The following is a 25432-nucleotide window of genomic DNA, read 5'->3' as shown; positions in this document are numbered from 1 at the left end:
TTTCATCTTCTAAAATCAAGGGCTTGAACTAGACTAGAAAGCTAGGATCTTTTCCAACAATCCAATAATCAGTTTCCCTACCTATAAAGGCTGAATACTAATGCCCTGTCCCATTTCACAGAATTTGGGGGAGGTAGTAACAAAAGGAAGCTCTTAGTAGAATGTATAAGAAGGTACTGGATGGCACTATTTTTCTTTCCTTTCAATGCCCTCCTCCTTGATATCATGAGGGCAGTGCCATGGTCTGCCCTTTGGTCCTATCAATTTTTTCTTGCACTGACTGGAAGTTACAGGCTCTGATTTCAGCCTATGCTAACTTTTCTTGCTCCAATTGAAATGCAGGGTTCGGAGCACTGGGTGTTTATAGAGAGAGAGTGCTCTCAGCCTGAAGAGCTTGTGCTCAGGAGGCTGAGTGCCCCACAGCCAGAGGAACCCCCAGCCACAGTCACATCAGATGACCTCTCCAGCAAGGGGATCTCCAAGGTGGATGTCCGAGTGGATAAGTTCAGAGTTGAAGTGGCCACTGAAGAATTAGTCAGAATGAAGGGGCAAGGGGAGACCTGCCAGAGAGGAAGGATGATTGCGAGTCCTGAGGACTTTGAGTCTGTGTGGGAAGATGGCGTGTGGGCTCAGGAAGGCCAAGAAAGGACTTCACTCTTGGCTGGTCATGCACTAGTGGAGAAAATCCCAGATACCTCCCAGCCCAGGCTCAACAGCAGGGAGGCAGCCATTGGGGAACACAGAGCCTCAGCCAACCAGCTTGAGGGACAAATGGAACTCAGAAAGGAGCTAGAAGAATTCCATGCCTACAGACAATCTTTGGTAGCAGGGCCACAGACTCAACAGGAAGTGCCTGCAATGAAACCTTCGGACCCCCGTTCTGAATCTCCAGCCTTGGAGAAGGAAGGTATGAAAGCCTCTCCAGGGGACTCAACCAGAGCAGATTCCAGTGATGAGACAGAGACCTCCCCAGCAGAAAGGAGCTTCTACTTAAGTTTTGCAGGCAAAGAACAAGAAGAACAGGCCTCCTTTGTCCCTGAAGAGGGAAAGGTAGCAAATCTGGGTGCCATTCAGGAAGATCAGAAAGGCCAAGTGGAATTGGAAGGCGAGTCAACAGTGGCTCCTGAGCTTAATTCTTCAAACCAAGCAGTCTCAAGTCTTGGCAGTAATACTTGTATATCTTCAGAAGGAGATGAGCCCCCATCCATAGATGTAGGATTAGATGAACTCAAAGTCCTTTTAGAACAGCTGAGTAAGAAAACATCCCTAAATCATCAACCAGCTAGCAATGAGCAGAGCTCTTGTGAGAGGAAAGGAGAGTTTCCTGACGTGACACGTGGCAAATATGTAGAGGAAGAAGTGCCTGGGACAGGAAATTCTATAGGAAAGGCTCAAAAGAGCCCCCCAGATGACTTAGAGAACGATTTACCAAGCAAAGGAGAAAGAAGGGAGTTCCCAAACACAGGTCCAAGGAGGGTCCTTCAAGGAGGTGTGAATGAACCAGGCAGACAAAGGGAGGACCGTTTTCTGTTCCAAGAGAGAAGGTCATTTCATGCTTTAGAGGGAGACCCTGAGCTGAATGAAAATCAAGCCTCTACAATATTTCTTCAAATGGAAGGGATCATGATGAATGACCCTGCCCTGGCTTCCCCAGGGAATTCTGAGGCCTCAGCAGCTTGGGAAGATAGTACAGACCCACCCCCTCCAGAACGAGAGCAGTGGTACAACGATGGGCCCTCTGACACAGAACATCCCATCGTCTTTCCAAAGACTTTCCGTTTTCCGAAGGGAAGTCTGGGGACCAAGGAGTCAGTAGTCCCTGAGGTAGTTAAGACAGAAGAGCTGCCCACTACCAGTGAGAAACCAAAAGATGGAGCCAAGCAGACCAAAGCAGCAGGAGGCCTGGTGCTCACTGCCTTGGGAAGGGAACCCAAGCAGGGGATATCTTTCCAAGCTAGTGGTCATGAGGGCTCCCAGGAAGATATCAGCAAGACCTCTGTGGCCAATAAAATTAAGATATTTGAACGAGGTGACACTCATGGTGCAGATAACCTCTGGACAAATGTAGGTGATTTCAGGGCCCTTCCAAGTGAGCAATCATCTGAACCCTTCCCAGGGCAAGTGGAACAGCAGCGTAACAAACTCTTGGAGCTAGGTTTTGTTCAGCTTCATCCCCCCAATAATCTCTCTAGCCCCAAAGCCACAGAGCCTACCGGCTCGGCATCAGATACCAGTCACTTCATGACTAAACCTGGAACATCTGCAGATCCTGTCAGAGCTGTGCTCATTGCCACCGAGCTGCAGCAGGAAAGGGATGAAGAGCTGAAACGTGCATCCGTGGATTCTGGCTCCAAGGCCGTATTGGCAGAAGCCAGGGTAACCAGCCATATGAATCCCTCTCTCCTCCCCACCTCCCTATGGGAACTGACTGCATGTTTTTGTGCTTCTTCCCTGGAGCATGTTCCTACAGCTTCACATCCATCACCAAGAGCAGAGGGTGCTTGGCCATCTCAATTTTTTGTTTTTCATAAGTGTAACCCGAGCTTATACCTGAATACAGACAGTTGCCCCAGTGATATCCTCCCTTTGGCTGGGCCAGAAATACCACCAGCTGCTGGCATAGGCACAGTCTTCCTAGTCTGGAATGGAGGCAGAGTGGTCTCGCCATCAGTCATAACACATCGTCATCCTAGTGCCCCTTGCTTTATCATGTTCCTCCTGTCCTGCTTGGCTTCTTTAATGATGGTCCCTTCTCCTGCCCCCGCTCCCCTTTCCTACCTGGGACAAGCTGATTGTCCTGCAGTCTCTACCCATTGGGTTGCTGCTCCAGCTCAATGTCAAGCTCCCTTTCTGCCTCCTTAAGACTAACCCTTTTCTCTAATTCAGAGCAAAACTCGGGAACCAGCTCGGGAAGAGAAGGACTTGTCAGGCTCAGCAGCTAAAGTTGTTCCAAAGGAGAAGAGCCGTTCAGCTGGGCCCCAGGCTGCCCAGGTCTCTGCCATTCATCCTCGCTCTGCCCGCCCGCTCGCCCACCCCCTTTACTGGGCCACAACTAGACATGCTTTAGCCTAGGCTCCCCTGCTCCTGTCTGCCTGTCTCCAGCTTGGAATCAGATCTCTCATACCTCTCAACCTCGCAGAAACTTCATAGACAGGGACTCAGTTGGTCCATCCAGCCCCATTTGCAGGGTGGTCTTGAGAACCTCAATCTCTGAAGAGACTGTTCCTTTGGGCTGAATTTGGAAGTTCCAAATGGCCAAGACCAAATCAACCAGAAATGTTTTGTTGCTGTTTTTATTCTCTAAAAACAGACTTGGAATAGAAGGAAATGAAGCAGGTAGAACTGTTTGTATAGACGTTAGCCTCTAATGGGTTGGGCCAGTTGAGAGGTATGTATGACAGATAGGAGGGGCCTCTTTCCCCACTGTGCTTGTCAATTACACTGATGGCCCGTGGTCTCCACCCTCCAAGGGGGCTGAGGGTTGAGCTTGGCAATGCACCTCATTCTCCTTGTGGCTCTCAGCTAAAGGTACCCAGCTTCGTTTTGCTTCATGCCTAGAGTAGAAAATGAGGGTTCCTGCCCCAAGGAGAAGGAGGAGGTTAAAGAAATTGTAGGTTAGAGCATGGTAGGTAATAGCATCCCATGCTCTCCAATGGGCCCAGTGGAATTGACAAGTCAAATTTGCTTCCTCTCTGTTATTCAGAGCTGGCTCCAGCCTCCTTGCCTCCTCCCTCCCTGTGGACTCCTTTGCCGTTTTGCAACACTGGACTTAATTCATGTCAGGGCCCGGCATCTGATCTGCCATCCGTGTCCCTCGCTCAAAGCCGCTTTTAATGAGCTCCAAGAGCCAAACCTTGGATGGGGCCTCTCGTCCAGGGTGGACGTACAGGCTGGGCTGTTTGCTTTTTACTTGCTTCTGCCTTAAATGCCTGAGTAGGACTTTGCAGCCCCTCCATGGAGCTCTTGGGAAGGTTATGGTTTTCTTGGCTTGTGTTGTGTTTTCAATGACACTTTCTTGGGATGATTCTTTCCCTACTGCCAACCTCCATCTTTTGGACATTCACATGTGCTCTGACATTCACCCTCTTGACTTTTGTCTCTCCTCTGTGTTCCTTGGCTTTCACCTGGTGTTTAGAGAGCGGGGCTGAGGGAGGGCTCAGAAGAGAAAGTCAAACCCCCACGTCCTAAGGCCCCAGAGAGCGACCCAGGAGATGAGGACCAGGACCAGGAGCGGGACTCAGTCTTCCTGAAAGACAACCACCTAGCCATCGAACGCAAGTGTTCCAGCATCACCGTCAGCTCCACATCCAGTCTGGAGGCAGAGGTGGACTTCACGGTGATTGGTGACTACCATGGGACTGCCTTTGAGGACTTCTCCCGTAGTCTGCCTGAACTTGACCGAGATCGGAGTGACTCGGAGGCCGAGGGGCCAGTATTCCCACGAGACCTTGACAAGGCAGCCCCCATCCAGGATGAAGAGTCTAAGGCAGTGAGTGAAGCCTCAGAACGAGGGATCTACCCCGCCTCTGACATGCCCCACTTTGAGGTATGGTGGGAGCCATAAGCATCCATGTCCATCATGAGTCCTCTCATTGTCTCTCACTGTGACCCCTGTCTTGGTGTACTGCATGTTCCCTAGGCCCTGGGGCCACTGTGGAGATGGCTGGACAGCCCAGAGTTGCCTCCTCCTCTTGGGGCATTGCCTTGTGTTGCACGACTGTTCCCCACCCCCTCCACTGCATGAGTTCGTGTTAGCATGTTTGCTGAGTCAAAGGCTTGTTGAGAATGCCACGTTAACGTTGCGTTAGTCTTGACAACACAGGTCTGAGCATGGCTGGATGGCTGGTGGGGAGTGGCGGGTGTCTAGGGGTTTATCCACCAAGGCTCTACTCTCTGCTGGGCGTGATAGTCATCAGCCAGCATGCCTGTTGCAAGAGCTTGATCGCTTCTTAGACCATGTCCAAGCGTCATGGTCCCTGGGCTGGAGAAAGCATGACAAGCAGAGGCTTCCTGGAGAATGGACTGTTTTCAGCTCGTGGATAAGGGTCTGGGGAAAAGAAAGTGGATGACATAGTGTAGTAAAACTAAGCCCTGGGCTTGGCATCGAAGGACCTAAGTTCAGACTAGCTCCCTCTCTGACAATTAGAAGCAGTGTGACCTTGGGCAAATCACTGAACTTTTCTGAGTCTCTATTTCCTCTATAAAATGAGGAGAGGAGGCGTGGCATCATTGGGAAGAAGGCTGACTTTGGAGTCAGGAAGATCTGGGTTCAAGTACTTTCTCTAACATGTTTACTGTGAGGCAATGGGCACATCACAACTTCTTGGTGTCCCGGGCTGCCCTTCAGGATGATGTTACCAAGGAGCTGCTGATCTATGGTGTTGGAGAGAAGTCTCTCTGCCTATGAAATCAGAGGTCTGCCTCCCTGGCCCCCTCCCCCTGCTCTTCCTCTGTCATGGAATGGGGACAGTATACATAAGGTGTTTTATAATGATAAAGCACAGTGTCAATGGATGAGATATTATTACTTCTAGACAAGAATAGGAGAGTAGGCAAGTTGGCTATGGGGGTGATGGGAAGGAGGTGCTGGAAAGGATCTGAATAGGCTGGTCTTTGCTTTCTCTCCTGGGTTGCACTATCTGTAATTATTTCTCTGTTAGCTAGTGCGGATGAGTAGCTACTGTCGGCTCATTATTAAACTGGGTTCTGAAGGGTAATAGAGGAAGAGCTCATGGTCTAGTTGGGGAGATGAGCCAGGAAATAGCCTGGGAAGGTTTCAAGGTAATTGAGAATGATTTGTCTCTGTACAGATGAAGTACAGGAAGACAAAATAACAGTGTGTGGAGGGCAGGGTTAGTCAGGGTAGGCTTCATAGAAGAGGTGGCTGAGAAACCCAGTGGTGATTCTCCAGCCTCTAGCTTTCTTGGGTTCCCGGACTTGTGCAGCCCTCCCTCTAACTTTGGTATTTAAGCCCATTGGTAGAAGGCATGTTTTGGAAAGGAAAGAGCTTTAGCATGGGATGGGGGAATTTAGGGGTGGGGTGCAGTTTTAGGATTTAGGAGTATCCTGGCTAATGATATGCAGAGGAGACTTAGGACAGAGTGGAGCTAGGGAGAAAGCACTAGACAGGGAGACCTTGGACAGATACTTTTCCTTCTAGGGCCCTCAATTTCCCCTCCACTGTAAAATGAATGACTTGTTTGGACAAGTTGACCTCTAGTCGATAGAACATTGGGCTTAGAGTCAAGAAGACCTGAGTTCAAATGTTGCCTCGGATGCTTACTAGCTGTGTGATCCTGGGCAAGTCACTTAGCCTCTGTCTGTCTCAGTTTCATCTCTAAAATAGGAATAATAATAGCACCTACCTCCCAGGGTTATTGTGAGAATAAAATGAGATAATATTTGTAATGTACTCTGAAAAACAGAATGTTCTATAAATTCTAGATATAATATTATGATCATTATTATTTAAGGTCTCTTGCAACTCTAAATCTGTGATCCCAGGATTTACCCAAGGGGGAAAACTGGAGTAAATGATCTCCAAGCTCCTTCTGAGCTCCAGCAGCTTAAAATGGATCTTGCAAGAAATGTAGGAGATGGTACAGTGCAGACAGAGCCCTGAATGGGGTGTGGAGGTGAGAGAAGTCAGGAGGATCTGGCTTCTAGCCCTGGCCTTGCCATTGGTGATCCTCTGACAAAGATCATAGATTTAAAGCAGGAAAGAAACTTAGAAATCTGGTCCGAGCTCTTCATTTTATAGAAGCTGGAGGCCCACGGAAGATCACACAAGTAGTAAGTAGCAGAGCTGAGGCTCTGGTCTAAGGCCTTTGGCCCCCTTGTATCCTTCACAAGATTTCTGAGCTGCCATCACTTCCTTGGACCTCAGTTATAAGGAGGACATTGGCCCAAAGGGTTTCTTGGAACTGTTGGCTCTGAGATTCTGAGACATTCTGACCTGCAGTCTACAGTACCCAGGACAGCTTTGTCTCTGGACCCTGTTTTTACTGTCTCCCACCAAGCCCTTGGGGAATCAGTGGGGTGTTAGGAGACCTGGTTTCTGGTCCTGACTTAGATACTTCTTAGCTATGGAAGTGAGGCATAGCTTTTTTGAACCTCATTTTCAACATCTGTTAAATTGAAATGATGCCTACCCTTTCTTTCTCATGGGGTTATTATAAAGGAAATACCTGGTAAATGAATTAAAAAAAAACCAACTTAATTGCTACCTCTTGCTTTTATATTGCCTACATTTCCTGCTATATCCTTCCCTCTTCCTTTTCCTGAAGAATCATCCTTTTTTTTTTTTAAGGAGGTAAGGAAGGAACACCGGAGAACTAATCAGCATATCAAACAAGCCTGATTCTATATGTAATGTTCTACACCCATAGACCCCCACCTCTACAAAGAAGGGTGGGAGGTGCATTCTCTATCTCTTCTTCAGGGCCAGGCTTGGTCATGATGATTTCATAGCATTCTGTTTTGATTGTATTGTGGTCGTGCTTCCCGTTTATGTCATTGTGTGCATCATATTCTAGTTCACTTTGCATCCTTTCATGTGTGTTCCTGTGCATGAAAAAACACGATGTGATTGTGATGTGTTTTTATTTGCTGTTACTGCTATTGTCACCTCCTCTCATCCCCTTTATGTATGGCCCATTCTGATTCATAGTGTGTTATGACAAGCATGACTCCATGCGCCCTTCAGGCCACAACTAGGATGGCATCCCTCCTCCTTAAACTCATGCTTTGTCTGGGGATGAGGGAGAAGTGGGTCGTCTCCCAGGGTGGGCTGGCTTTCCAGACTGCTACCTCCTGGAGGCCAGTGAAGCTCTGACCGAGTCCCACAACCACCAGCGGGCTGAGGAGCCCCATTCTGGGTCGATTGCTGAAAGTTACCCCCCATCCCTTTTACCCCTTAGCCTGTGAAGACTGAGACAATGACTGTCAGCAGCATGGCGATCAGAAAGAAGATTGAGCCTGAGGCCGTATTGCAGGCTAGAGTCAGTACCATGGAAACAGCCCAGGTGACCCGCCTTTCCCCCTGCTCCTCATCCTGGCCCCTGCTCTTGGGAAGTCTCTCAAGTAATGCCAGTAAAACTGGCTTGCCCCAATGACAGTAAAACCAAGGGAGTGGGGGATCCCTTTCCCAGCTCTTGACCTCCTGTGATTTCATCATGAGGTCTGTGTTCATGTCTGTATTTCCAGTCACCTCACAGTATCCCCTAAACTTCCCTCTTGTCAGCAGGTGGATGGGGGCACAACTGGGGGGAAAGAGATGATATCAGCTTCCCACTCTGTCACCACGGAAACCACCTGCATTACCATGGTAAGCTGATGTAGCCCTGTCTGGCTGTCTCCAGTGGGGGCGAAGGTGGGGAGGTGACAGGCAATGCTGGAAATGTGCCTCTCAATTCCCTCTCTTTGATTTCCCCCTCACAGTACTAAAAACAAGGCACGTGGTCAAACCTTGAGAAATGAGTTGAGCTTTGGCAGATGCATGGCTCTGGGCCTCAGGTATCCCAAGAGCATCTGTCTTATGGGTAGAAGGAGAGGGCACATTCTGACCAGCCAAGATGCCTGGAGATTGGACCCTTCTGACAGACCAGTTTTTTCTGTGCAACTAAAGTTTAATCAGGAACATCTGTTTGAGTCCTTATTGTTGTAGTCAGTCAGGCAGTCGGTAAACATTTAAGGGCCTACTATGTGTCAGGCTCTGTGCTAAGCACTGGTAATCCAAAGAAGCCCCCAGATTAGTGGGGGAGACACCATGCAAACAGCTATGTACAAACAAACTACATTACAGCATAGCTTGAAATAATCAACAGAGGGAGGGCATTAGAATAAAGGGGTATTAGAAAAGGTGTCATGTAAAAAGTGGGATTTTAGCTAGGACTTGAAAGAAGCCAGGAAGCAGAGATGAGGAGGGAGAGATCCAGGCATCCAGGGAACAATCAGTGAACATACCTGGAGCTGGGAGCTGGGATTTCTTGTTCAAGGAACAGCGAGGAGGCCAAGGTCACCAGGTTGCAGAATATGTAGCAGGGCTAGGGTGGGAAAGCATAAGGTATAAAAAGATTGGAAAGGTTGGAGAAGGGCCAAGTTACAAAGGACTTTAAATGCCAAACAGAGGATTTTATATTTAATCCTAGAGGTGGATAGGGAACCACTGGAGTGATTGAGTAAAGGGTGACATGGTTGGAACGGAGCTTGAGGAAGATGACTGACAGCTGGGTGGAGGGAAGAATGGATGGGGGCGAGATTTGTGGCAGGGAGGCCACCCAGCAGGCTACCTCCTGACAGTGTCTGCATTTACATTCTACAGGTCACCTAGGTGACCTTGGGCCAACTCCTTTCCTTTCCCTCCTTCCCACCTGATTTTCATCTTCTTTAAAGTAAGTGGGTTAGACTAGGCCATCTTTCTGTTTCCTGCCAGATCTGGCATTGTTTTCTGTGCTCTCGGGCCCCTTCCTAAATCCTAGGATCCCAACTTGGTCAGTAAAATTCAGGCTCCAGGAGGGGTCTTTGATTTGGGCCTCAGAAAGCACAGCGTGATAGAAAAAGACCACAGTTCCACCATGCTTAATAAGAATGATACAACCAAAAACCTTGGACAAGTCACAACCCCGCTGAGTCACAGCTTCCTTATCTGTAAAATAAAGAGTTTGTACTATACGGCCTCTGACATCTCTTCTAGCTCTATAGCTGTGGTTCAGTCATTTCAGTCATGTTTGACTCTTCCGTGACCCCGTTTGGGGTTTTCTTGGCAAAGATGCTAGAGTGGTTTGCCATTTCCTTCTCCAGCTCATTTTACAGATGAGGAAACTGAGGCAAACAGGAGACCAGGTTTGAACTCAGGTCTTTCTGACCCTTGGCCTGACACTCTATCTCCTGCACCGCCTAGCAGCTAGCTCTATAACTATGAAACTATTCTTATTATTATTCAAAATCATGGGTACCTCCTTCCCAACAATTGCCAAAGAAGAGTAGAAAGAGCTCTGTATTACAAATGCAGAGATATGAGCTCAGCCTCTAGCTTGTTGTATGAACTTGGGTTAGGGCACTTCCCTCTGAGCCTTATGTCCATTTATCAGTCCCCTCTGGTAGTAATCCCTGCTCTGGCTGCCTCACAGGGAATTTAGGAATCAAGATGAAGAATTGCTTTAAAAAGTTAAAGGTTCTCTTTATGTATAAGCAATTCTGAACATCGGTGATCCAGGAATGAAGATCCAGGAATGGGGATGGAGAAACTGTAGATTACTGGGGCAAACATATATCAAGTCTGGTTTTTATCCCTTGGAAAATTTTTGTATTTCTTTTTAATTTTTAAAGTAAGTCCTTGTTTTCTTGTTATTTGCTGCTTTCTCCTACACACAAGTTGCAGAGAAAAAAAAAGGCAATTTAATTCAACCTAATTCCTGGTTTGGAATTCCTAATTCCTTTATAACATAAGGAGATTCAAACGATTTTCTTCCCCACACTTCTCCCCAGCTACTTGGCTTTTGTTCCACTTGCCCCCAGAAGGTCCATTGTATTGAAGTTAAAGGGAAAGAGACTATAGTTCAACACAAGGAAATATTAGAACTGAAAAATCAGAACTATTCAACGATGGAATGGGCTACCTTGAAAGGCAGTGAGCTTGTCAGCACTGTTAATGTTCAAGTTAAAGCTGGACTGCTGGATGTCGTAAGGGAAATCCTGCCTGGAAAGAGGGGCTTTCAAAGATACTGTTGCCCCTCCAGCTTAGATGCGAAGGATTATAGAACCAGAAGGAATCACAGAATCCACTGAGTCCAACCTTCTCATATAATAGCCTGGGAAGGTGGGGCGTTCAGAGGGGAGAAATAACTTGCCAAAGAGGCTTACTTCACGAGTTAGAAACAGAGTCAGGACCCTAGAACTCAGGTCACTATTCCAAATTACTCTCCATTTAGTTTGTACATATTTTGCTTTGATTTGTCGGTCTTAAATGTTCCTCCAGTAGAGTGTAATCTCCTTTTATCCCCAGCATTTAGCACAGTGCCAGGCACGTCACTGGCGATTAATAAATGCTTGTCGAATGATGAATGAGTGACTGTATCGCTTACCTGGAGATTCAAAAATACCACTGCTACTCATTAATTATTTGTTAATTAGTAATTAATGAGAAACTCTGTGGCTGTGGGAGTGTTCTTACACTAAAGTACACCAGTGTACATGGGGGAGGGTTCTGGGTGCCTGCCCACTCTCGCCTTGAGCCTGGCAAGCCCTTGAGATCTAACTGTTGTTATTTCTCAAGGAGAACAGTCTGAAGTCTGGGAAGGGAGCAGCAGCCATGATTCCAGGCCCGCAGACGGTGGCAACAGAAATCCGTTCTCTTTCTCCGGTAAGTGATCCATCCTCCATCCAGTTCCATGGTCGCCAAAAGCCTAGAGGCTGGGGGAGTGGAGTGAACCACCAGTTCCAGTTATTAGAGCCATTCCTGGAGTTGAGATCATTCAAGTTCCCTATGCATCCATTAGGAATTTTTTTTTATTATTAAGGCAAAATGTATACCTCTGTATAATTTCCATCCATTGCCTTTAGGGCCAGGTAGAACAAATATAATTTCTCCTCTAGCTGGACTTTCAAAAACTTGAAGAAAGTGGTTCTTCTCACCCTCTCTATTCTCCTTCCCACCCCTGGTCTTCTCTTTTCCAGGCTCAACATTCCTAGTGCTGTTAACTGTTCATCTTATGGCATGATCTCAGGTCTTTTGGCTTATTCCAGTTGTCCTCCTTTGGACGTGACCCTTCCTGAAATCGGGCCCCAGATCCAAGCACAGCCCTCCAGGTCAGGGCTGCCACTGCCTTCATGGCTCCATGCCTCCATGGAATGTCCAAGGCAGCAAGATGAACCTCTTTCTATGTGGTGTGTTTCAGAAAAGTTCTAAACTCAGAGCCAGGAGACCTTGGCTCTAGTATCACCCCCTGAATAGGTCAAACGACTTCTATGCACCTGTTTTCTGACCCCTGAAATAAAGCATTGTAGTTGGTGATCTTGAAGATACCTTTCCTGTTCTAAGATTCTAGGATGCTGGAGTTTTCAGCAAGCCTGTGGCTGGAGAGAGGGTTGGTGACCAACCCTAGTGAGGAGAGGGCATCATTCACCTCATTCTTCTCTCTTTGTCCTTCCTCCTGGTTAGGCTCGGGGGGGGGTAAGAGACGCCTCAGGGCTCTCTCTTTTGTTTTTTAACTTAAACCAATGATTCTCAAAGTGTGTGCCATAGCACTAACCTTGAATTGCAAAGATTGCTTGTCCCCCAATCCCGACCCCCCACACTCTTCCCTAGCATCCTTGTGGGAGGCCATGCCTCCTCCGTTTAATGCCTGGGAATGGGGTGGGCTTGTGTCCCCTGCAGATCATCGGGAAAGATGTCTTCGCTGGTGCCTATGGGGCCACCGCAGAAACCCTGTCTACTTCCACTACCACCCATGTTACCAAAGTAAGTACCATTTAGGAGATGGGGGAGGGTATCTGTGGCATACAGAGGCTTTCTATGAGCCCAGCTCTATGGCCCTTGAGACAGTGTGGTGCAGTAGAAAGAATGCTTGATTTTAAATCAGAGACCTGGGTTTGAACCCTGGCTCTGCTACCCATTACCTGTGTAACCTCCCTGGTTTCCTCATCTGTAAAATGAGGACCTTGGCCTAGATGTTCTCTAAGGAACCTTCCAACTCTAGATCTATGATCCTAGGTCTCCTGGGGAAAGCCAGTAAAGATCCTGGGCCAAGATCTGCCCCAAGCTCTCCTTATGACCTTGGGCAAGTCCCTTCTCCTTTATGGGCAAAATTAGAAATGATCTGAGATGCTGGACTAAATTGAGCCGAATGGGACTAGAGGGCCATGTGGGAGGCGCTAGACTAGATTGGGCTAGAAGGGTCTAGAGGGCCATGTGGGAGGCAGGTGCTGGACTAGATTGGGCTAGAAGGGTCTAGAGGGCCATGTGGGAGGCAGGTGCTGGACTAGATTAGACTAGATGGGACTGGAGGGCCACGTGGGAGGCGCTAGACTAGATTCAGTTTCTTCACCTCTACAATAGAGAAAATAATCCTAGTCCTAACGTTTCTCTCTCAGAGTTATTACAGATCAAAAAGAAATATTTTTTTGTTCCTACTATGAGCTGGGTTCTATGCTAACTGTGTTAGGGAAGACTAAAAAAATATAAGACATGTACCAATATTGTTCAGAGAATAACTGTGAACAACTAAGTTATTCTGAGTATTATAAATACTCAAATCTACTACAGAGGACCTAGGAAAGAAGATGCTGTCCATCTCCAGAGAAAGAACTGATAAATAGAATTATGCATAGTGTGTTTTCCATACCTTACAGAGAAGGACCATACAGGTCTTATATTTTCTTTTTTTTTATTTAATTTTGTTATATTTTATACACACGTGTATGTGTGTGTATGTGTGTGTGTGTATACGCGTGTGTATCTGTGTCAAGTAGTAGCCTTCTCTAGTGTGGGGTGGGAAGGGAGGGAGAGAGTTCACAACTTAAAATGTAACAAAATTAAATTAAAAAAGAAATACAAGACATACATGGTCCTTCTCTCTAAGGTATTTGCTATTTAGCAAAAGAGGTTAAAAGTCGCCTGAAATGAGAACAAACTACAAAATTTTGTGTACTTAAAGGCACAGCTGAATACTGACTCTGCAGGCTGGAAAAATGTGATGAGAGGCAGTTTGGGATAGTGGGAAGAGGTCGAGGAGTTGGGACATCTGGGTTCAAATCCTAACTTTTTGATCATGGGCAAGTCACAACCACTCTGAGCCCCCAAATAAAAAGGTGGGGAGATCCTTTCTGGCAGCAAATCCTCTGGTAATGATCCTTGTACACTTAACCTATCTCATAGGGCTGGGAGGAAAGCTGCAGACCCTAATTGCTGTGTAAATATTTACTCTTGTTGCTTTTGCTAGGAGTTTAGAAGACAGGGAGACTGGTGGAAGGTTTTAAGCAGGAAGCTGGACTTCAGCTGGTCTTGAAATATGAGTAGGATTTACATAGGTGGTAGGCATCTGGGAAAGCATTCTGGGTAGGGGGAGAGGAGAACCAGCATGAGTTGAGTAAGGCTGTATAAGTAGGAATAAATGTACATATTGCAGAGCATTGAAGGCCCTAGCCAGATTGGAACAGAGGGGTTATGCTAGGGTGCTTTTGGAAAGAAAGTTGGCTAGGAAAGCTAGAGCCAAGTGAGAGAGGGCCCCATCTTATTTTGGTAATAGAAGCACTGCTCTAGGGGGTTGGGATGGCTAGGTTGCACAGTGGTTAAAGCGCTAGGCCTGGCATCAAGAAGATGAGTTCAAATGCAGCCTCAAATATGTAATAGCTATGTGACCTTGGGCAAGTCACTTAAACTTGTTTGCCTCAGTTTCCTCATCTGTAAAATGAGCTGGAGAAGGAAATGCTAAGAAGGAAATAGATACTCCAGCATTTTTGCCAAGAAAACTCCAAATGGGGTCACTCATATACAGACAGGAATGAAATGACTGAACAAAGAGGGGGATCAGTTTGTCTGGGATATTGAAGGACACTAAACATGGCAGGCCCAATGGAGAAAGGCATTGTGCTAGGGATAGAGAGGGACAAACCTGAAAAACATTTGAAAGAAAGATTTTTTAGGATTCAGTGTGTCTGATCAGATTTAATGAAGAACAAACTGCAGGAGGAAACAAATTGAGGAAAAAGAACCAAACATGTTTCTCAGGTTTTGAGTAACTACAGTTGGGGGGAACCTATATGTGGCCCCAAGGCCACAGGTTCCCCAACCCCTGAACTGGGCAAATATGCCTTTGCCTGGCCCTGCGGCATGAAAGAGGAGGGTGTTTAGGGCCATAGATAGATTTGCAGTGATCATGGACAGACTTCCCAGTGATCATGGACAGACTTCCGTGGTGTGCCAGTAAGCTAAAATTTAGAAATATCCCTGGGTTCACATCTCATCTCTTCCACTTGCTCTGGCTAAGTACCTTCCCCAGTGTGGGACTTAACCTTCTGACCTGTGAATGAAGGTGTTGATTGGATAAGACAGTTTCTAACTTTTTCTATGTCTCCCTTCAGACTGTGAAAGGAGGATTTTCTGAGACCAGGATAGAGAAACGCATCATCATCACGGGAGATGAAGACGTAGATCAAGACCAGGTATGCCATTGTTCTACCTAGAACCCTGCACCTTGATCACAGGACATCTGGCCAGGCTAGAGAACAGGATGGGTGTGGGGTGGGGAATGAGTCCATTTCCTAGTGTTCTAAGCTCTAATTTGGGAACAGGGAGTCAGAAGGGTGAAAATTCAATACAAAGCTGAGATCTACCTTTCACGAGCCATGGACCTGTTACCACTGTGACTGACAGTGTTAGTGGTATTCATCACTCATCTTCTACCCTGCTCACCTCTCATGTCCGCCCTTTATCTGGTGACCTGGCCTTGAATCCCCGAGAAGCAGTGACTAGGAATCTAAAATGGCTTAATAGAAAGATCCCTGGCCTGAGAGGCCAGTGAACTGGATTCAGATCTTAGCTTTCCTACTGATCTTATGTGTGACCTGAAATAAATTCTTTCCGCTCTCCAGGCTAATTTCCTTCTCAGCAAAAAGAGGGGTCCCTTGTCCTTTCTAGTTCTAAATTTAATGATCCTGAGATCCGTTTCCAGTGTCAGGAAGTAACTTACCTGGAATTTGAGCAAAAATACCAAGTCATTTTCCCCACTAAAAGAACTCACAAGGTACCCTACACTTCCTTCAAAGCAAATCCCGAATCATGAAGAGAAGAACTCACCAAGCATCTGGTCTTTGTATATGGAGCTCATTAAGTCATCAGAAATAGGCTTAGGTCTTGTAGGCAAAACTAAGAAGCATTACCAAGCCTTTGTCTTTTCTAGAGGTGTGCTGGTAAATGTTTAACAACCAGCTCTGTGTGTGTATGTGTGTGTGTGTGTGTGTGTGAGAGAGAGAGAGAGAGATGTATACAACACGCTTTTAAAGTTTAATCTGCATTATTAACATTTTCTCCATGGCTTTTTTAAAGTCTAGCCAATCAACACAATAATAAAGCAACCCCTATTTGTAGCACTTGTCAATTTCTAGCGTGTAAACATTCACATTGAAAATTTAACAATCAGCTTTCCAAAACCAGTTCAAGCTGGCTCCAGCACATCTCTAGTCTTTTTTTCTCCCAAAGCTCTTTCATCCCCTGGGGAAATAAGACATATGGTTCAATAAAATACCGAATTGTCATTTAGTTGGTACCTGCAGGGCAGAGCCCCTTGCCGGGCTTTGGCCTGGTTGAGGGGAGGGGATGTGGTGGTCCCTGCCCTCAGGCAGCTCCAAATCTAATTAGCATAGAAAAGTCCCTGTGGACTGAAGTCTTTGGGTTTGGTTGTTGACCTGGCTTCCACCTCGAAGGCTTGTGCCCCAGTCCCTAAATCTCAACCCTGGCTTCAGTGGATTGGGTTCATTTAGGGATATACCCTTCTCCTCTCCTCCCCCTCCCCCTGTGCACCCTGGGGTCTGGGTCTCTGGGTTCAAATTAGAGGTTGTTCGTATCATACAGTGTCCTATCTTTGTGTCCCAGGCATTGGCTTTGGCCATCAAGGAAGCCAAACTGCAACACCCAGACATGCTGGTAACCAAAGCCGTTGTATACAGAGAAACAGACCCATCTCCCGAAGAAAGGGACAAGAAGCCACAGGTAATGAACGCCATGGAAAGGCCCTCCATAGGACTCTTCCTCTGACCCCCAATTACTCATGCACACATTTGTTGTTGTTGTTCAGTTGTGTCCCACTCTCTGGGACCCCATTTTGAGCTTTTCTTGGCAGATATACTGGGTTGGTTTGCCATTTCCTGTTCCAGTTCATTTTACAGATGAGGAAACTGAGGCAAACAGGGTTAAGTATGACCCAAGGTCATATACCTAATAAGTGTGTGAGGCCAGATTTGAACTCGGGAAGATGAGTCTTCCTGACTTCTGTCCCGGCATTCTATCCACTGCACCACCTAGCTGTCCCATGCACAGGGGGAGATCACAGGTATCCTGTATCCTGGGATGCATGGATGCCCTCAGCCCTGGGGAATTTGCCTGCTATTAATCCTTCCGACCTTTACAACCTCACTCAAGTTTTTCTTCCCCTGGATAGGCTTCCTGGACTGGGGAGCAGCATGTTGAGGAACATAGAAAAGAGTCTTTACGGGTATAGAATCAGACATACATTTTCAGACACAAAAAGGAAAGGGAAGGGAAAGAGGAAGAAGAAGAAAAACTAGACCGGGAGGTATCCTAGATTCTGGTCCCAGCTCTGCTATTCACTCATCTAGGCAAGTCCTGTGCCTCAGTTTCCTCATCTGTAAAATGAGAACTGGACTTGATGACTTCTAAGGTCTTTTCCAGCTCTGAGTCCTGGTCTGCAATCATTCGTCTTCCACCTCTGAAGTATCCTTTCTGCTGTGTCTCCTCCATCTAACATCCCCCTGCCGCTACTCTCCTTTGTCTGTTCTATTCGCAGCTCCCCCCCCCCCCCCCCCCCCCAGCAAACACGTGTACAAGTTCTTTCCAGCAAGGCTTCTTATTCTGGCATCCTCCCACCCCTGCTGCTCCCACCTGTAGAGCTGTGACAGTGGCTTTTACTTGTAGCTGCCTCTGCTCCTACTTTGGCATCCAAACCTGTCTTTTCTTCTCCTCCTCCTTGGGCTCTGTCATCTACCTTCTTTAATGCTTTCATCACCCCACACTGTGCCATCTTTCTCTTTTAGAGCCCACTTTCTAGCAGCAATGCCCTTCAGGAGCAGACACTTTATTCCCTTTATTCTTTATCCCAGCCCCTGGCACTGCCCTGCCCCCCCCAATGCAAAAATCACCTCCCAACCTAAAGAGCTCATGGGATGCATGTTGTTGTTTGTTCATAATCCTTCATGATTGGGGGAGGCTAGAATCATAAGTCATTTTTAGAGAAGGATCAAAAGACAGGACAGCTAGGTGGCACAATGGATAGAGCTCTGGCCCCAGTGGAGTCAGGAGGACCTGAGTTCAAAATGGGCAAGTCACTTAACCCTGATTGCCTCACCAAAAAGCAAAAAAAAAAAAAAAAGGATCAAAGGGCAATGGAAAGAACACTGGGGCAATGGTCATCAGAGAAGCCCAAGCTCACTACTTAATACCTGTATGACTTTGGACAAGTCATTTAACTTTTCCAGGCTTCAGTTTCCTCCTCTAACAGTTGGGGGGGGGGGTTGAGGTTTAAACTAGATGACCTAGTGGTATCAAACAAATAGAAACTGATCCCTGGGGGCTGCACATGGACTTAAAAACCACAAGTTAACAGTATGATAGCTTATATTTTTATTTATTTCATTAAACTCTTCCCAGATACATTTTAATATGGTTCAAGAATATGGATTTGACCTATCTGGTGTAGTGGATGGAGCACTAGATTTGGAGTAAGGAAAACCTGCCTTCAAATCCTGCCTCTGACACTTACCTGCCGTATGACCCTGGACAAGCCAATTGGTCCCTCTCAGTCTTAGTTCCTCACCTGTCAAATGAGACAGCTGAACTAGATAACTTCTAATTTCGCCTTCTAACTTTAAATCTATGATCCTGTGATCTCTAAGAGCCTTCTTGGCTCTCAATCCTATAGTCTTAATCAGTTCTGTTACTGCTGGGAAAAAGGGAGGCTTTCTCTTCTCCTCCCATCTCTGGATGTTAGAGTTGGTCTTGGCTCCCTCCCTCCCCCATCCTCCCTTACAGGCACCTGCCCAGACACCCCTGGGAGCACTAAGGAGACTGGTTCCTGCTGGTGACCTGTTCCCTCCAAACTCAGTATCTGAAACCTTTCAAAAGTACCTCTGATGCTCCTACCCCTTTTTCCTTTGGGTGCATTAAGACAGAGGGATTGGTTGCCATACAATTCACTGCCCTCATTGGAAGTGTCTGTTACCATGCCCACACCCCTGGCCAGCAGCAGGGCAGGGGCATGGTGACCACCTACAGCATAAATACCACGCTGCTACGTTCTACATGAGGCCAATCTTTGATCCCAATGGGGAGTTAGACACCAGGAGCAGGGTGGGGCAGCAGGGAGTCAGGAGGCCCCCATTTTAGTCTCACCTCTGCCGATGTATGTGTGACCTTGGGAAAGTCCAACGTGATATAGGTCTCAGTTGTCCACTGTGAGAAGAAAGGATTGGACCAGATAATCTCTGAGGTCACTTTTAGCTCCAAATCCTGTAGCTGATTGATTGTAGTTGATTATATTGTTAATACAGTTGGCATTTTTAGGGTGATGATGATAATGACAATGATGATGATGATAATGATCAGTGGTTTATATTGATAATATAATTCACATTTCTATAATGCCTGAAGGTTAGCAAATCATCTTCCTCAAGAGCATTTCCTTTAGAGTTAGAGAACCTGGGTTCAAATCCTGCCTCCAATGCTTATTGCTCGCGAGTCCTTGCTCAAGGCACGTAACCAGTTTCCCAATGTGTGGAGTGAAGAGGTTGGACTAAGTGTTTTCTCCAGGGTCCCTTCTTTCCCATAGGATCTATAATCCTATAAAGTAGGTAGCAAAAGTATAATTATCCCAGTTTTGCAAATGAGGCACCTTTTGAAGTATCTGAATTTACTCCTGAAATATACTGAATTTACTTACAATTTACTTCTGAAGTAAATTGACTTGCCCAAGGGCACCCAGTGACTTAGGCTCTTGACCAGGGGATTTACAAAGGGAAGGATCTCATTTTACAGATGAGCACACAGAGGCCAAGAGAGATGAAGAGATTTGTATGAGATCACATAAGCACTAGTGCTGGAATTCAAAGCTAGGGTTCTTGACTTCTAGCTCAATTCTTTTTCACCTACTGTTGTAGATTCTTCACCTGATATCCATGAACTTTAAAAAAAAATTATTGCAATAATTGTATTTCACTATAATTGGCTTCTTTCATAATCTTATGTATTTTATTCTATGCATCTAAAAACAACTGACAGCACAGTGGATAGAGCACCAGGCCTGGAATCAGGAAGACCTGAGTTTAAAATCTAGCCTCAGACACTTACTAGCTGTGTGACTTTGGGCAAGTCAAATTAACCTCCGTTTGCCTCAGTTTCTCACTTATCTCTCAGGGGAGTTGTGAGAATCAAATGAGATGATATTTGTAAAAATACTGAATACAAGTTCCTGGCACATACTAGATGCCGTATAAATGCTTATTCTCTTCCCCTTCCCTGAAACATGATTCTGGGAAGTGGTCCATCAGCTTTACCAGGCTACCAAAGGGATCCATGACACAAACAAAGCTAAGAACCAGTACAATGCTTCTCTGTGATCCCGGGGAAACAGTGACCACTGGAGCATATGAGCCACCCGGGCCTTTTTGCTCAGCCAGGAGGGAGAGGGCCTGAGTTGGGAAGGTGGCAAGAAAATAGCCATAAATCATTAACTCATTTTGTCCTCTTTTTTCTTTCCCTTTCCTTTTCTTTCTTTTTTTCTTCTTTGCCCCTCTGATCTCTCTCTTCTCTTTCCCCTCACACTGGCCTTCCAGGAATCTTGACCCCTGTGCAAAGAAGTTGGCATCTCTATTCAAACCAACTTGGAGAGCAGTTGAGGAGAGGGCCTTCACACTGGATTCCGAGACTAGACACAGACCACCCAGCTGCAATGTTCCGTCCCTGCTGAGAGACTACAAAGGAAGAGCATATATATGTATAGATATATATAAGTATATATATATATATATATATACACACACACACACAGCAAACAGAACACAGCCTTGCACTGCTATGGAAGTTGGGGGGAAAGAAATCAAACCAACGGCTAAAGCAAACCAACCACCCACCTACGTTCGCCTTTGCAGACAAAAAAAAATTGATGGGATTTTGAAGGAAAAAAATACTACCATGATAAAGAGAAATCAAAGCCAGACCCCTCGTGACATCGCAGCTGCCCAGCAAGCTGCGAGCTCTGCGTATCCCATCTCGCGAGGACTCATGTGTGATCTGCTCCTTCTTTTCCAACATTCATCACCCATGTGTATGAGGGGAAATGCTTTGCAACAAAGCAGGTGTCATAGAAGCTCCAACAAGAAAAATGTCTGAAAGAAGGAAAGAAGATCCCCACTGGCAAAAGGAAGGAGTTCTTTCTTTCTGGGCCTGACACTGGGCTCTGTGGCTAGTATTCATACCCCTCTCTCCTCCCTCTCCCAAACTCATGCTAGTCTTGACGTACTCTCTCACCACCACTGCCCCCCTCTCTTCCTCTCTCCTCTCCTTGTCGCCCCCTCACCTCCTGTGTTTCACCCAGGGCTGCCCAGGGAATTGTAGGCAACTCATCATTGGAAGCAAAGAATACTGGAGAGACAAATCCGAAGAGAGGAAAAGTGGACGCTGCATGTCTGTGGCTTCTCACTACAATGGTGCAGCCCATCTGGGGGATTCATACGGATGTGCTTTTAAGTTATGTATATTATATATAACAGGGAAAAATATTAAAATGAACAGTGCTGGTAAGTATGATGCCGAAGTTTTTAAATTATAATTCTTTGGTTGATATATTCTGAGGTTCTTAGATCACACTGAAATCCCCCCCCCCCGCCCAAGAGGCCTAGAGTCTGTGTGCAGGTTCTGTCTCGGTGGCCAAAGGGATTGGTGTCGTGAAACAATGTGTGGTGTTCGTCTTTGGTGGGTTGGTGGATAGCGAGGGGGCAGGTCCTGGGGTGTAGAGGCAGGGGTTTGGCAAGAAGGCAGCAGAGCCGTTGTCCAGAATGTGCCAGTCAAAAGACCTCACTGTTCTTTGTCCTCATCCCCACCTCACCCCTACTACCAGCCTAACTGAATTCTAGGGAGGCCTGGTTTTTGCTTTGGGAATGGAGGAAGAGGGCTTGGGCTTACTCACCTACCCTGGGACCTCAGACTCCTTCCCTAGGAATAGGCTGGGGTCTGAACCCCCTTTTAATGGCCACTTGCCTTTTCCTCCCTGACCACATTCGTGGCTGGCCGTTGGCTCTGATTCTAAGAGCTTGGTAGGGCTTGTCCTGGTCCTACCTCCCAGTCTTCCTAAAATTTACAGTCTCCCTCCTCTTCATGTGCCAAAGGATGAGCCAGAGTGGCAGCAAGGTCTGGGGGGACCCAGACCCAGGACAAGAATCTTCATAGATCGTAGAGGACTTTAAAGCTCAATTTTGGACTTGTTCCCAAAGCCCAAGTATGACTCAGTGACCTTGGACAATGTATTTAACTTCTCTGGGCCTCAGCTTTCTGATCTATAAAATGAGGAGGTTGGACTAAATCTTTAACTACCCTCCAAGCTCCAAATTCTATTATGATTCAAGCTGGGAATAAAAAGAGACCCAGGTCATTGGCTTCCTGGAAGAGATTCTGGTCCTCACTACATCTGAACTCCAAGCCCAAGGACAATGGAGCTCCCTAAAATGTCCACAAGGAGCCTTTGAAGGAGAACTTCAGTCCTCTTGGGCCATACCCATCATTCTATCTGGTGTCTAGGCTTTCCATTGGATACTGGCTGAGGCTCAGTGAAGTCAGGGCCAGGGCGGGGTGACCCCCTCCAAGTGGGCTGCCACAGGGTAGGGCATTAGGGGAGAAATGCCCCCACTGCACTTTAAACATCTCCCCTCATTCCACTCCCCAAACACATTTAAATTCTATTTATCCAATCTTCACAGAATCTCAGAGCTGGTAAAGATCTCAGAGGTGACCGAGTATTAACCCTGGCCTGAATGGGAACCCCTTCTTCATCCTCCCTGACAAATAGGAGTAGCATGAGAGACAGGGCAGTGCCATGGCCACTTCCCTTTGGGGTTATCCAGGTCTGAGTAAATTCCTTCTACTCCCAACTGTAGCCAAGAGGTGCTGGGTGTGCTTCCTTTCTTAGCTTACTTTAGATCCCAGGTCTTTACACCTGCTCTATCCTTAAGCACTCTAGGTGAGATAAGAGATCAGAGTGCTGTAAGAGTCCTTAGGTCCCACAGAGAGGAGGTGTGAAAGAGCCCTTTGTGGTCCAGACCACCCCATTCCCAAGAAATGACCCCGGCCCAAGCTACCTGTCTCAGGTTTTAAAGACTCCCACAGGCCCTGAGCCTCCCATATGTGTGTTCAGTGATTACTCTTTCTGGAGGGGCTCTAGGGTGCATGTGATCACTGGGAGTTACAGGGTGAGTCCATTCACTGGAGAGTTCCACCCTTTCTTTCCTTAAAGAGGTGGGAACCAAAGGAGCAGGTCCTTTAGAGGCAGTGAAGCTGTAAAATAAAGCCATTGGCTCAAGGCCACCCATCCCCTCCATGGAAGACACTAGGCATAGACTTTGCCTCTCTCTCCTCCTCCCTCCCTCCACTTCCTTGCTCCTCTTCTCTCTTAGAGGCAGGGGAGAAGTCTAAGGGTCAGGAGACCCGGGTCCCATTCTTGGCTCTGCCCTCAACTCACTGTGTCACATTGGGCGAAGAACTTCTTCCTCTCTGTGCCTTAGGTCCTCATCCATGAAAATTGGAGGGGGAGGCGGGGATGGACCTGGTGACCTCCTGAGACCCCTCCATTTCTAAGATTCTGCGAAGCCTTCTGTTTTATTTCTCTGGATCCCTTCAGGTTGAGGGTGCGGGAAGTGTCAGTGCCTGTTAAAAATATCGAATCCTGCAAGCACATTCCAAGACTGGCCTGCAATTGCATGAACAACGACACTATAAAAAAATTATTTTTTCAGAAGCACCTTTGACCAATCGACTGCGACAGCCTCCTTCTTGTCCCTCGCTAACCCCTGCTCCCTTGTGCCCCCTCCCCTGCCAGTGCTCCGTGCTGTATGCGTGTGTGCTCTCTGTTCTTGTACTCAATAAAAGTGAAATAAATGTGTTTGATTCTGAACCAGATGTGGCCCTACCGCGTCTGTCTGTGACTCCAAGGGTGTGATCAGGTCAACTATCTGGATTAGCAAACAGTAGTATTTCCAGTAGCCTGGCAAAAGATTGGAAGCCCCTTCTTTGGTGAGGTGTAACTAACTCCCCAAACACACTGGCAGCTAGTGTTAAATTATCAACAGGATTTGAAGGACAGCCTCACTTATGTGGAGGCCTCTTTATTCAAACACCAGAATAGGAGGCAAAAGGCCCCTAAGCTTCCCAGCTCTATGTTCTAAAATCCATGAACTAAGTAAGGCTCATTCATGCTCAGTGGAAGGGTTGGAGTTAGGAGAAGGAAGGAGATGAACAGACACACTCACCTCACTCAGTTTCTATTTATTCTTATTTTGCACATAATTCTATAAAGCCTGGTTTTTTTCTGGTTTCCCAGTCTTCAATGACTGCTTCAGTCAGGCATGTAGGCAAAAACTCTGGAAGGCAAACACAAAACCCCTGCTGAGCCCAACATCTGGTACCATAAGTGTGGATCCAAACAGCCCCAGTCATATTGATAATCATGATGAACCCAAGTCAAAAAGAAAGGCTAAATTTTGTCTGTGGTCCTCTGTATAGAAAGGCACATGATACATTTTTAAAAGATTTCCATCAAAAATGGCAAAAACAAGAAACCATTTTGGTGTCCAGATGGATTTTCTTTCATTGTATCATGGTGTAGGGGGAAGGTTACTGCTGAATTTAGACGCAAAGGATCTCTGTTTAAATTATGGCTGTATTGGGGCAGCTAGGTGGTGCAGTAGATAGAGCTCTGGCCTTGGAGTCAGGAGGACCCAAGTTCAAATCTGGCCTCAGACACTTGACACTTAATAGCTAGGTGACCCTGGATAAGTCACTTAACCCTGATTGCCTCAAAAAAAAAAAGGCAATTATGGCTATGTGATTCTAAGCAAGTCAGTTAACCTCTCATCATCTGATAAGTGAGGGGGATTGATCTAGATAACTTTGAAGGTCCTTTCCAACTCTAGACCGAAGATGTTATGGTGCTTCCTCATTGGGGATCCTGGGTCCTGAAATCTTATGCTATGGCAGCTTTCACTAGGTAGGACCAGCCTCAGTGAACCAGAAGTGCCTCATGCCAGGAGGTAGGACCAGGTGACAGCAACTTAACCTGCTACTGAGGCATTAAGAGGACTGTGATTTGTGTGGAACACTTCATGCAACAACAACAATAATAATAATAATAATGGAATAGAATAATAATTGAATAATAACTGAAAATAACTTTAAAAGGGTAGGGCTTCAGCCACCTGGGAAATCACTCAGGTGGAATAAAGGAAATGTTGCATTCAATATACTTTAAAATTTAAATTTTAAAGCATTCAATGTAAGGTTTTTAAAAAACTTGTGTTTGGTTCATTTGTTCACCGAATAAATATTTATTGGGCACTATGTACTTGGTTCTGCAAACAAAATTGACATTTGTTTCTTGGTTTAAAACATTTATTTTAAAAAATGCTGAGTAGGCAGAAGGTTAAAAGAAAAAAAATT

General features: G+C 46.4%; 1 protein-coding gene across 35 annotated transcripts in view; it reads left to right on the top strand.

The window, feature by feature from the left end:
* EPB41L1 (erythrocyte membrane protein band 4.1 like 1) overlaps positions 1-23894 on the top strand; it is a 107159-nt gene extending 83265 nt beyond the window's left edge. For 13 of the 35 annotated variants that reach the window (XM_020998664.2, XM_020998654.2, XM_020998663.2 and 10 more), the window contains 10 exons: positions 343-2376; positions 2887-2991; positions 4136-4546; positions 7920-8024; positions 8243-8326; positions 11276-11362; positions 12377-12460; positions 15082-15162; positions 16592-16708; positions 20563-23894. In XM_020998664.2, coding sequence (XP_020854323.1) covers positions 343-2376; positions 2887-2991; positions 4136-4546; positions 7920-8024; positions 8243-8326; positions 11276-11362; positions 12377-12460; positions 15082-15162; positions 16592-16708; positions 20563-20571 — 3117 coding nt within the window. In that variant the 3' untranslated portion in view covers positions 20572-23894. The remainder of the gene's footprint in view (positions 1-342; positions 2377-2886; positions 2992-4135; positions 4547-7919; positions 8025-8242; positions 8327-11275; positions 11363-12376; positions 12461-15081; positions 15163-16591; positions 16709-20562) is intronic. The other 22 variants (XM_078150246.1, XM_020998668.2, XM_020998667.2 and 19 more) reach the window with 10 other exon arrangements.
* The last annotated feature ends 1538 nt before the right edge of the window (positions 23895-25432 follow it).

The sequence above is a fragment of the Phascolarctos cinereus genome, unplaced genomic scaffold (assembly GCF_003287225.1).
Source record: "Phascolarctos cinereus isolate Bilbo 61053 unplaced genomic scaffold, phaCin_HiC Scaffold_2;HRSCAF=192, whole genome shotgun sequence".
NCBI classification, from domain to species: domain Eukaryota; kingdom Metazoa; phylum Chordata; class Mammalia; order Diprotodontia; family Phascolarctidae; genus Phascolarctos; species Phascolarctos cinereus.
Note: the sequence above shows the minus strand (reverse complement) of the source record. Positions and strands in the feature narration are given on the sequence as shown.